Source organism: Myiozetetes cayanensis, unplaced genomic scaffold (genome assembly GCF_022539395.1).
Source record: "Myiozetetes cayanensis isolate MyiCay16 unplaced genomic scaffold, myiCay2020 scf21, whole genome shotgun sequence".
Classification (NCBI taxonomy): domain Eukaryota; kingdom Metazoa; phylum Chordata; class Aves; order Passeriformes; family Tyrannidae; genus Myiozetetes; species Myiozetetes cayanensis.
The window spans coordinates 11,809,127-11,821,939 of NW_026087423.1; the positions used below are offsets into that span (position 1 = coordinate 11,809,127).

The following is a 12,813-nucleotide window of genomic DNA, read 5'->3' on the forward strand; positions in this document are numbered from 1 at the left end:
CTTGCTGGCTCCTGTCAGATCCAGGATCCCGAATCCTACAGACTTGTCCTCTCTCTCCTGGGTGAGGAATACCTACCTGGCCTCCTGTTACTACCTTCACTAATTCCTTTTGTCTGGTTTTTTTTCTTTCGCAGTGGGGTCTTCCAGCTCCCTCAGCTCTGGAGGCTCCTTCAGTGGCAGGCCCTTGGCAGTGGGAGCTGGTGGGGAGGCTCTGGAAGGCCCCTCGAGCCTGCGCTTCGCGTTCGCCGATCCCATCGCCGCCAACCTGGAAGGTGCTGTTACCTTCGAGGCACCGGAGCTGCCTGAGGAGACGCTCATGGAGGTGGGTAAATCTGCTGCCAAACTGCCCAGTCCATGAGGCAGCTCGTGACTGGGGGTAAAACTCACCATTTCCAAAGCTGGAATTGCAGGTCGGAGGCATCGGTTATCTGATGTGTCCTGAAGGAAACCCGCCTGCTTTGAGCCTTTTCCTTTTGAAAGGCTCAACATCAGTAATAGCTGACCTGAGAACAAGAGTAGCTTAGTGTAGCAGGAGCCCTCCTGGTGCACTTGGGCAGTGATATGGTGTGTGCTGAAAGGATCTGAAAACAAAGTAAACCTGACACTTCTGTTCCTAACGGGGGCGAGGGGAACACCGTGTTCTGCACCAGAACGGCTGAACCAGATTGTGGAGCTGAAAGGCTGCCAGGCTTCCCTTCTCTGCAGGCTGAAGCAGAGCAAATGCTGTTATAGCTGAGATATATTTGAAATGTAGGTCAGGCTGCCCATTTGCAGTGGAGGTGGGAGGCAGATTCACTCACGCTTTGGGCTCTGCTTGTGATACCTCCTTGGGCTGTCTGGGACTGGGGAAGGCTCTTTGTGTCTGACGCTTGCTGGTGTTGCTGAAAACCTCTAGATACCCACAGAGATAGGCACACATTGTTTTAAGGATGTGGGTTTGCTCTTCTACTTCAGATTTTATTTAGCTCATTTTTTTCTGACAATTGCATTTGGTTGCTTCATTACCTGTAAAGCCACAGGACTAAAGCTTCCAGCAGTGAGGTGTTCACAGGTTTAACTGAGCCATCCTACCTTTGTGAGATCCCACATGTTTGGGGCCTTTCCAGCTGCCACCACTTTGGACACTTGTCTGAAGAGAAGTATCCTAAGGAAGTGTCAGCTTGGTCTTGGAATAGCAGCTTCCATGTCTGCAGTGAGTCATTTGGCTTCAGTCCTCATTTCTGCTGAGCTCAGTAACCCCTTTGCATGTCACAGAGCCTTCACAGCAGATTTCAAGACCCTTTTGTGCTCTGTGGAGTTGGCCAGAATGCAAACCTGGCAGGTTTTCTGATTTCTGCTGATCTTTCAGGGCACTGAAGTCTTACTCTTTCAGCGCCCTTGTTTGTCTTGAGCAGAGCTGTTGCATTCAGATTCTTCCATCTTTTGTAAAAGTTTCATTAGGTGCAGACAAGGCAAATTGAAGGCTGGGCTTTAGTTTAAAAACAATGAAGAGATGGCTACAGAAGGGAAGATCTGTGATGCCAGATGAGGCCATGAGTGCCAGCATAGCTGCCAGAGGCTGACTCTGTAGGCAGAGAGGAAGGACTGTGTGATGGTTAGAGATAGGAGGCTGAGACCTGCAGGATCTCAGCAGTTTCCTGCTCTGCCACAAACTTCTTGTATGACTTGGTAATTACTTAATCTCCAAGTTCCTCCTGTGCTTTTAAAGAAAATAGAGGAAGATGGAGATAACACTTCCTTACCCTACTGGACTGTCCAGGTAGTAAGTTAGTGGGAGGAGAGATTCATAATTCAGATAGTCAAAGCTGCCTTAGCAGCCAAGTCCCTGAACCAGTAAATGAAAAACAAAATCTCTCAGAACTTGAGCATGGGGGTTTTCTGATAAATTCGTGTAGGAAACATCCTTACCAGCCCCCTTGGAGAGAACTAAGCCAGTGATTCTTCGAAGCTCAGGCAGGTTACCCACTTCTCAACAGAGGACAAACAACGGAGTTGCATCTGATCCAGGCAGCAATTCACTTTGCAGACCCACAAACATTCAATTTTTCCACAAATGCTAACTTCCCAGAAATGCTTGCAGTGACTTAAGCAATGCAGCTTCCCAGAAATGGGATAATCCCCTTTGATCTGTAATGGCAGAGGAAAAAACTGCTCTGAAATGACCACAGCTCTTGGTGTGAGCACTTCCCTCACTGGCTGCACAGGGGCTGCAGATAAAAGGCTGTCCTTGCTGTCTCCTCAGAGGACCTCCCCCAGGGCTCACTGTGCTGAACTGGGAGGGTATAAAGGGGCCAGGGCTAAGGGAGGGCTGGGATGTAGGGTGAGAGACAGCTTGGCTGCAGTTTTCTGTGGCATAGGAATTCCTGGCTTAGTTGTGAAAGAATCCCACGGAGCTGGGATCCTCCTTGAGAAGGTGGCTTGTAGTTTTAGAGTAAGTCTCACCAGTTTCTCCAGGGAACTGCCCAGAAATTTCTGGCCTGGGGCTGTTTCTTGCTGCTGTTACTGTGGAAGAGGAGCTGGCACAGGGACAGGCTCAAGGCTGAGCTTGGCTGTCCCTGCCCAAAGCAGAGGTGTAAGCAGGGTTTGGGGGTTCAGGCGTTGTGTCTGTGAGCTGGGCTGAGTTGCTGGCACAGCTCAGGTGGGCAGCCCTCCCTGGCATGCCAGCCTTCCCTCTAACCCCCCCCTTGGCATCCCTTCCACAGCAGGAGCACACGGACATCCTGCGCAGCCTGCGCTTCACGCTGGCCTTTGTGCACTACGTGATGGAGATCGCAGCCCTGAAGGGCAGCTCCAGTGACATGGGCACCTCAGTGACCTCGGAGTACCAGCTCCAGGAGAGCGTGGTGGCCGACCAGATCAGCCTCCTGAGCCGGGAGTGGAGGTAAGGATGGGCAGAGCTGCCCAGCTCCTCTGTCACTCCCTCCCTCCCCACATATCCCTCCGTCCCAGCAGTGCCTGGGCACACTGACTGCTGCCCCAGCCTCCTGTCTGCACTGCCACGTGCTTTCTTTGCAGCTACGCAGAGCAGCTCGTGCTGTACCTGAAGGTGGCAGAGCTCCTGTCCTCGGGGCTGCAGATGGCCATAGAGCAGATCAAAGCTGGCAAGCTGTGCCTCTCCTCCACTGTCAAGCAAGGTAAGGGGCCCTGGGCTCACAGAGCAGCTCACCTGGGATGGAAGCATCACAGAGGGATGGAGGGGGTGGAGTGATTCACACTGAGAACGTTCCTCTCTTCACATTGACTTTCTGTCTCAGAGCTCTTGCCGTGCCCCTGTGAGAATCTTCAGCACTAATTAGTGAGGGGGGAATGTATCTTATCTGATTCCTGATATCTCTCTGTCTCGTGTGCTTATTTGTACCTGACGTAAGCCCAGCTTAATTACACAGTGCATGTCCTAAGGAAGTGCTTACTTGGCAAATTAAGACCTGTCCTGGCAGTGATGATTTTTCAAGTGAAACAAAAACACAGGAAGAGAAGTGCTGGTAATGCCAGAGTCACTTCTTTGCTGGAGTTAAAGCCTTAAAGTTGCATCTGACTGGCTCTGGTGAGAGCTGTCTGTGATTCGGTGAATAGAAAAAAATAATTTTAAAACTCCCATTGTAATGTTCCTGAGGGAGCTTTTTTTGAAGTACTTGACCCACCTTCCCCAAGAGCTGAGGCTCTGAAAGTTGTTGTACTGCCTTGGGATGGGGGTGTAAAAAAATGGAAGTTAAATATGATGAGCACACATATGTTGTAGCAAGCAGTGTGGAGGAAGATACACCAGGTTTAGCTGCACATCCCCCACAAGTTCAGACTAACAGGAAAGTTGTCATAACCCAAATAAATCACTCCTTCTCAGAGCAGATTGCAGCTTCTAGATGTGTGTTGTAATTTGCCCTTCAGTGTGCAGGAACTGGGCAAGGCTGGCTTGGCTTGTTTTGTGCAGTGTGGGGATGAGCAAATGTGCAACGTAGGAGTTAGAACTCATCAGATGCTGGTGGGAGTTTGTGTTCAGTACTCTGTGCAGATCATGCCACGCAGCCAGGGAGGCTCAGCCTGTGGCACCACTTGCTGTTCTGGATTGTTATTTAATCCCTCAGAATCAAATTTGATTCCCGATTCTCTGTTGGGTAACCTTCCCGTATGAGCTGCCACGGCTCGGGGGGAGGAGGTGGCATTTCTCAGGCATCCCTGTTTGTTCTTTCTGGGACAGCAGAGTCCCAGGAGAGATTCCCTCGCTTAGTCAGAGCTGCTCATCCACACTGTGCTACCACATGGGAGTCATGCACTCCCTCACAGCGTGTCATCACCCACCAAGCAGCACAAGCTCCGGATCTGCACGTCTGCTGCTGCTGGTGGTGGTGCGTGAGACACCTGTGTGGTGCAAACTGCTCCCTGCCTCGTGACAGCTGGAGGAAACAGAAATAGACCTGGCCCCAGGTGAACCAGACGTGTGTAGGTGTTGCCACGTGCAGGCTTGGAACTGGTGAAGGTGACAGAGGGAAGGGAAAAGACCCTCTTGGACTTCCCTGCCAGTCTCTTGGCTTTAACATAACCCGGTTGTCTCTCAGTTAATCATTCGAGGTCCTGCATGTGGAGATGGGGAGGCACAGGGAGAGCTGGAAGCAGAGCCTAAAGCATTTCTTTCCTTTGCTCCAGTCGTGAAGAAGCTGAATGAGCTTTACAAATCCAGTGTATCCTCCTGCCACTGCCTCAACATGAGACTCCAGAGGTTCTTCTTGGACAAACAGAAGCTCATGGATCGCATCAACAGCATCACTGCAGAGAAGCTCATCTTCAGCTACGCTGTGCAAATGGTACGAACCACTCCCTGCCTGGGGACAGGGTCAGCACGGAGCACTGTTGGGAATTATGGATCCTGCTGGTGGCCTTGGCAGGGATTTCCCTCATGATGCTGTGTGCAGCCTCTGGAGGCTGGGCAAGGAGGGTGTTCTCCCAGCTGAGGGACCATACTGGGAAAGCTGGGTCTGCTCTGGCAGTAACCTCTGGGTGCTGGGTTGTTGCCTGCAGGTGCAGTCTGCAGCCCTGGATGAGATGTTCCACCACAGAGAGGACTGTGCACAGAGGTACCACAAGGCTCTGCTGCTGATGGAGGGGCTCCTGAACATCATCACTGAACAGGGAGACATAGAAAACATCAGTAAATGTGAGTAGCTCAGGGACTTTTTTTTTCCTTTCAACTAGAATGTGGGTTTTTTAGCTGCATGGATCAGACATTTCAGTTCCCAGCACCCTTTTTTTTTTCTATGGCTACATATTAGTGGACATAGCAGAGATTTCTTGGCTTGTTACAGCTCCTCATAGCCTGGCTTCCTGCTTTTCCAGCAGGAAAACTGTTACAAGTGCAGGTCCCTGTTCGGAGCCCTATTTTGGGAGCTTCCCATGCAGACAATTGCCAGTGCTTTGTTGGAACTTTTGATGTGTGAGAGAACTCGCTGAAGGAAGTGGTTTGGCAACAGCAGGAGCCTGGGTTTGGTTTCCAGCAGGATCCATCCCTCTGACTCCCTTGGGAGCTGAAGCTGCAGGGGCTGCCGGGCAGGGATGTCCGGTCGGCACAGCCAGGGCTGCTTCCAGCACATCTTTGAGTCAGGGCTGCTCTCCTGCCTGGTTCCCCAGGCCTGGCTGAGAAAGCAGCAGACACGTATTTCCCATCAGCAAGTGCTTGCTGTAGCAGTGAAAGCTGAGCTCTTACCTGGTGGGTGCTCTCGTTGGGCTCCCCTCCCCGGGAGTCGGCTGCTCCGAGCTGTCCGAGCTGTCCCTTCTCTCTGCTCTCCCTGTGTCCTGAGGGGTTACTCTGGGCTGCCACAGGCTCCACAGCACTGCACTCCACCTGCAGGGGAAAGGACTGACCTCGCTGCTCTGAGCACAGGGGGGCTGCTCGCTCCCCTGCAGGAGGAGGGCACAGTGGATGGGGGATAGCCGGGATTGCCTGTGGGAGCAGCCTGGGCTCTGCTCCACCACTGCCATCCCAGCCCGCCTGCAGCAGCCCCAGCGGTGTCCCTGTGGCTGCAGGGGGAGGCCACAGCTGGCAGCTCGTGTGTCCCTCCCCTCTGCTGCCCACACACCCCCTGCCCTGGGTGGCATCCAGGGCGGCTCCAGCCTCCGTGGAGGGAGAGCACTCGGATGGGTAATGAGAGGAGAGACTTCTGCCTCACAGGCAATCAGCCAGTTAATTATCACCAACTTCCACAGCTGACATGAGGCTCACTGAAGGAGAGCAAAGGGAAATGGGCAGGTGGTGTGTGGTACTGGAGGGCTGAGTGAGTAGGGAATATTAAGTAGTTCCTATTGTACTGTTTCCTACCAAACCTAAATTGCATCTTTTGAACCAGAGATACTGTTAATGCATCTAATAGATTTCTTTTCCCACTTGTTATCCTGATATTCCCTGTTTTACCACTTGCTATCCTGATATTACCTGTTTTGCTATGTTCCAGCTTCCTGACTGAGCTGTTCTCTGGTAGGGAGTCGTAGGTGTGCATTTCATTTTAGATCTCAGGTATAATGATTACCCATTTCTGAAACATAAAATGATGAACCTAGAAACACAGCAAGTGTTCATGTGAGAGGCATGAATTCCACCACACATTTAGCTCCTGAAAGAGTCTTGGGCTCGGATGATGAGAACCCATCTCTCAGAGAAAGCCTTGGCAAATGGCACTGGAGACCCTGAGTCATGTTGCCTGCTGGCAAAAGCCGCTCCAGTAACTGGAAGTGAATAAATTGTTCCTGGCAGCTGGTGGTTCTTTGTAACATCTTGATACCTCTGTCAGAGCTGCTGCCTCCCGGCTTTCACTGTTGGATCTCTTGACTGTTCAACTCTTCGACCTGTCCCTTCCCAGCAGGATGTTTGTGGTCAGGTCTTCTGCTGACCTAACCAGTACCTGATAACGATTCTCAAAGTGCAGCTTAGATCTGCTGAAATTCTGCTGCTTGTTTTTCCTTTTTTGTTCAATCTCCAGCATGGCTTGGTGGTCTCTTATATTGCCAGGAAGATGGGAAGTTGATTGCTGTTGTTGTTTCTTGCCCCCAGGTAAGCTGTGCATCGAGCGCAGGCTGTCGGCGCTGCTGTCGGGGTTCTGTGCCTGATTTCAGTGGTGTTTGTTCCTCACACACCTCGCCCCAGCTGATTGCTTTGTTCCCAAGGGCCTGCTGCTGTGCTGGGAGATGATTCTGGCAGTAGGAGACCTGGAGGATGAACTGGTCACTGTTTTGTATTTGGACGTTTTGGGAAGTTGTTCCACAGACTCGGATTGCTTTGTGGGGACGTGGCGGCAGCAAGCACAAAGAATTCCCTGCCCGAGGGCCTGGGCAAAGACGTGGCCGATGTGGGAAGGTCTCCCTCGTTGTCAGAGGGGATGAAGGATAGAAGTCTGCTTCTTCCCAGCACTTTGAAGGATAAGACTGCTGCCTATCCCTCTTGCTTAAGAACAGGGTATTCCAGTGCTGTGTCCATTGCAGGCGATGGATGTGCTGAAACTGCTGGCTTCAGTTCATGTTGGAGGGCGTCATTCAGAAATAAAGGCCAGTTTGTGTACTTCCCCCTTCCCAACTGAGAGCCAGGCATCTTCAAGCTTCCTGGCAACTGGAGGCTCCCCTCCATTCTCTCCTTTGTCCCTTCTCATTGTGTTCATGCCTTGGAGTGCTTCCTGCATGGCAGAGAGGAGGGAGTCGGCTCCCTCTCGCCTGAGCGTCGCCGAAGCAGCTCCCACCTCCACAGACTTGCTGAGCGAGGCAGAGGACGTGCTGCTGCTGGGGAGCTTGCAAATCCCATGGCTGCTGTGTGGGCTCCCCCTGTGCCTGCCTGGATGGGCGACCGACACAGGGAAAGGGACTGTGCAGGACGCGGCAGGACGACGGGAAGGGTGACGCTCCTGTGTTCGTAAGAAGCCAAAATGAATCCGTTCCTCCCTTGGTCCCCAAGCCCAGTGGGATCAATGTGAAAGACTCCTGGCTGTTGAGCTCGTCCCTCCCAGGAGGAAGCACTGGCGCTGTCCTGCTTTCAGCTGTTGGCTCAATAACCCCTTCCTGGAGCCCCCCCAGACTGAAAACACTAGCTTTGTGAATCAAAGGAGCACTTTACACACTATGGGAACTTGGAGAAGTTGACTTTGCATCACACAACAACCCAGGAACATCACGACTGTTAGGAATGCTGTTCTTTTATTCCTTTCCTTGCTTCCTGGTTGTTTTATTGCACTACGTGTGTGCGTATATTAATATGTATTCCTGAGAGTGAATATATATTGATATTGATATGGTTTGTGTGTAACTGTATGTATTTAACTGTACTGTATCTCGTGAGTGTGAGGCAAAGAGCACTGCAGAGTCTGTGCTGTTCCTCCTCCTCACCAGGCAAAGCTGACTTGCAGTCTGGCAGTACCAAGATTTGTTTTGTTTTTTTATTTAAATGTTCTTTTAAGGACAGTCGATACAAAGCTCCGTGCTTTTTAAGAGCTGAAGAACAGGCGTTGAGATCCCACACACTTACACTTGGAAATGCGTGTTTTTTTAAGAAGTTTTATTTGCTGCTTCGTCGTCGTTGTTGTTGTTGGGTTTTTTTTTTATAAAGAAATCTCGTAGCGTTCAGTTTTACGTTCAGCATTTCTTTCAAGGAGACTCTGCAGCCAAATGAGACTGTGGGTGTGAGTGGCTCGAGTTCTGGTTGAGGCTTTGGGTGCTGTGAGCATGCGTGTGAGAGGAGAGCTGCCTGCCTCCCACCTGTCTGTGAGAGCATGAGTGTGTCGGACCTGAGTCGTGGCAGTATTTTGTTAGAGCTGGGCAGAAAAGGATCTTTGAAAGCAACTCAAAACCTCAGGCTTAGTTTTTGGGGATCTAAAAAATATTTTTTGCACAGGTGGTTAGGTCCCCGTTGCTTTTTTTTTTTTTTTTTCCCCTCTCTATGATGTTGGCACGTTGGTTGTGATACTTCACAAGGGTTTCAGGAGCAACTTCATTGGTTTTTGGAGCTGGCGCCGTGTTTGGCAACATGGGGTGTTCCTGTTCACAGAGCAGGAATGCCAGTAAAGAAATGTAAAAATATTTCCAATTGCAACATGGGGTGTTCCTGTTCACAGAGCAGAAATGCCAGTAAAGCAATTTAAAAATATTTCCAATTGCCCCGACCAGGGGAGTTTTAAGTGTAGCTTTCACAAATGCTTCAGGATTTGGCCGCTGTTACCCCGTACGTCCACAGCCTGCCGCTTCCGTGGCCGTTTGTGCTTGTGCCTGGGAAAAAAAAAAAAAGAGAAAGGAAAGAAGACAAGACAAAACCAACCAACCAACCCCACCCTCCCCAGCCTGTGGACAGAAACGCCGAGGAGACCCAGACTGCTGCTGAAAGGCTTTGGCCGGATCTGCCAAGGGCTACGCTGCGGGACTGACTCTGCAATACCAACACCTGCTGCACACCCAGACCCTCCTGGCAAAGCCCCTGCCAAGGACAGGGGATCCACATCCCGGGATCCGCGTCCCTGCCTGTGACCCGCCTGTGTGGCAAGCTCAGCACTAACCTTCCAGCTGTACTTAATTACTTGAATGTATCAAAAATTGTCCACATTCAATGTATACAAGTATATATTGCTCCAAAAAAAAAAATAAAAAAAAATAAAAAATGGTGGTTTACAGACCTACAACCAATATATATGTATGTGTTTGTGTATATACATGCAAGGCTGTGTGTGTGTATGTGTGTGCATGGGTAGAGATACACACACAAACACAAACGTGTATATATATGTTTTCTCTCAATACTTGAAACTTAGCCACTGTGCTTGAATTAAAAAAACAAAACAAAACAAAACAAAAAAACACAAAAAACCCACACAAAATAACCCCAAAACCAGGGGAGATTAAAAAAAAAAAAAAAAAAAAGAAAAAGAAAACCAGAAAAACAAATCCACAGGTGATTTATTTTGCCATCACTTTGGTGACTTTTTTATCTAACTGCATGTAGCGTGAAACCAACTTTTTTGGTGAAAAATATTTATTGCTTTGTAGACAATAAGGTATGCAAAAAAAAAAAAAAAAGAAAAAAGAAAGAAAACACCCCAAAAACCAACCCCCAACCATTGTTGAAGTTGCTAGTGTAGTCCACCTGCTATTGTCATGGCTTTGTTGCTGTTGCAGCGTTTGTGTCTGGTGTCTTTAATAGATTTCAAGAAACCTCAGTCTAATAAAACACGTACCTTCAGGTTTGTGAGAGCGTATGATGATGTTCTTTATAAGGTAATGCTTGATACTTTGTCAACATTTTTTATTTGTGTTTTGTGTGACTTTTTTTTTTTTTTTGGCTTTAAATTGTACAACACCAATTTAAGAAAATAAAACTGATTTGAAATTGTTAGTGGCCTGTTTTCAGTACTTTATATTTCCAGTTAGTGCAGTATTTGAGAGAGGTCTTTAATGTGTTCTACCAGACTTGACTTTTAGACAAAGAAAGGGCTGTTGTCCCCTTTTCACAGCAGGTGAAGCTTGAGGCAGAAAATCCACCTTGCCTGATAGGTGGAAGCTTTGGAACTGGGAAAAGTTGAAGCCAGTTCTGGGTGTTACGTCATCTGTCCTTATAGCCTGGCTGTGCTCTCCTCCTGCAGTGGTTAGAAACTGTCACAAATTGATAGCAGATCCCTTCCCAGACAGTCAGAGGCTTAAATTTTGTCCATGTTTCAGTATTTGCCTGACAGAGTCATTTATTGCAGAGCACTCTGGACAGGAGGGCGTTTGCTGGCCCTGTGAAGGGTGAGAGTGGAGTGTGGGTTTGGGCTGGTGGTTTTACAAGACCTAATAATTACGTATTATTTTAAACTCCGTTAATAATTTTTTTAATTAATAGAATCAGAAAGCTTGTTGCCGGAACAGGGGCTTGAAGCGTGAGTGTTGTGATAAGATTTGGGTATTTTTAATTATGATTAAATGTTTTACTGCTGTGTTTGTACTCACTGCAGTTTGTTATTTGAACAGAGCAGGCACATGGCTTAGTTTTCTCCTGCCCACTGAACGTGGCAGAAGGGACAGTGAGGATGGTGAGAGCGCTGGGTGCAGTGTTGCTCTGTGTTGTTCGAATACTGGAGGATGAAATCAAGCCCTGCATCTGGGATGTGTCCTGAAGGTTCAGGTGAAAACACCGTAGCCAAATGAAGGACGGAGCGCTGGGTGTCACATGCCCGTGTGGATGGAGAGTGCTCTGCTGAATCCGTAGGACTCTTTCACAGGCAGCAGAGCAAAAGGGGAAAGTGCTAGCTGGGAAGACTTAAACAACAGCAACAAACAGGCTCTTCTAAAAGCCATGGGGCCTGAACAGTTCAAAAGCACCAGTGAAAACGGCACAGCTTTCTAGATGTTGACTGTGACGTTTGGCTGCTGTTGATTTGGGGAGAAAACAAATCCGAGCAATTCTTCCAGGGCATTTGGCTCCGTTCCTGCGCTTTATATTTAGCTGTTGGTAAGTACGTCAGTGAAAACACGCTCATTCAACTCTGAAAGATCAGAGGTGACTCGGTGACATCAAGGAAGTAGAAACGAGTGGGTGTGTGTTGAACCAGGGCGATACAAAGATCTACAAAGATCCAGCACTCGCTTCCAGCTCTTTGAAAGCTTTATTTGGTGAGGAGTTAACTCCTTCACCTCCGAGCTCTGTGGAGTTTGACCTGGCATCCCCCCTCTGCAGTGGCACACTGCAAGGTGTGATGGTTGGAGGGGTTTTGAGGGAGGACAAGGGGCTGTGTGCAGGGAGACAACGTGCTGCAGGGCAGGGATCAACGCTCTCCAAACACCAGCGGGGGGATTTATTTAACTTTATTGCCATAAATGTAGCACCGAGGATGGGCGCCATTCCCTGGGCAAGGAATGGCATGCAGTGAGGGCATTCAAACTTTCCTGGGACATTTCTGTCTAAAAACAGCGTTTTCAGGGACAATAGAGTCACAACCCCCCCTGCCTCCTGGGAGCTGAAACCTGGCAAGGGGTTTGAGTGCTTTCAGAAAAGACGTTACACAGGGTATTTCTAAGAGCGAGCTGAAGAAAATGTCAAACACAGGTCTCTTCCATTACCATGGACAGAGGGGAACCCAAATATACACAATTATCCTTCATGATCCCTTGCTGGGACGCAGACACTACTGCCAGAGATCCCTGGGAGCTGGACCCAGCCACTGCCCATGTTGTAAAACGTGCCTGTGTGTGTCCACAACATGGCTCACATCCAAAGCCCTGGTGCAGGAGAAGTCAGCTCCCAAAAAGCCATTCCCAAGTCCAGAGCATGAGGTAACACACCACAGACCTACAGCACACGGGCTTTGTGTCTTTGGCTCCTTCTCAGCATCTGCTGTGTGTGAGTATTTCCTTCCATCAGCACAGGGGTCATGAGTGCCCTGTGGTGGGGAATTACAAGAGTGCTGCAGGTAACCTTGAAACACAAGTGAAATGGTGCTAAACTCCCAATTCAGATCTTGTTTAGGCAGTCCAGGCACTCCCAAGTGGGAAAGGACTGGCCTTTGTTACACTGGGAGCACCTGATGGAGGAAAGAACACTTGCCTTGGTCTCAAACAGGAACATTCTGCACATCTGAAAGTTTTCACTGCTTTTCCCTTGTATTCTCCTGTGTGCTTGTTTCCAGCTAAAGGCCCGATACAGAACTGCAAGGGAGCTGCAGATTAAGGTGCTCCTCATCCCTTGCAGTGCAGCTTGTCTCCAGTTCCCCACACAGAGGTAAATGTCTTTTAATTCACAACAGTTGGTATCCCCTGAACTTCTAATGCTGTGCAGCAAAGCCTCATTATAGATCAGTTTAGCAGATTTTTTCTTCCAGCAGA

At 49.3% G+C, this 12,813-nt stretch overlaps 1 protein-coding gene across 7 annotated transcripts in view; it reads left to right on the forward strand.

Annotated features, from left to right (window-relative positions):
- The window catches only part of ULK1 (unc-51 like autophagy activating kinase 1), an 89,400-nt gene extending 79,052 nt beyond the window's left edge, over positions 1–10,348 (forward strand). For 6 of the 7 annotated variants that reach the window (XM_050318672.1, XM_050318673.1, XM_050318670.1 and 3 more), the window contains 6 exons: positions 135–322; positions 2,703–2,881; positions 3,016–3,134; positions 4,642–4,799; positions 5,014–5,149; positions 7,037–10,348. In XM_050318672.1, the coding sequence (XP_050174629.1) occupies positions 135–322; positions 2,703–2,881; positions 3,016–3,134; positions 4,642–4,799; positions 5,014–5,149; positions 7,037–7,092 (836 nt within the window). In that variant the 3' untranslated portion in view covers positions 7,093–10,348. The remainder of the gene's footprint in view (positions 1–134; positions 323–2,702; positions 2,882–3,015; positions 3,135–4,641; positions 4,800–5,013; positions 5,150–7,036) is intronic. The other variant, XM_050318668.1, reaches the window with a different exon arrangement.
- The last annotated feature ends 2,465 nt before the right edge of the window (positions 10,349–12,813 follow it).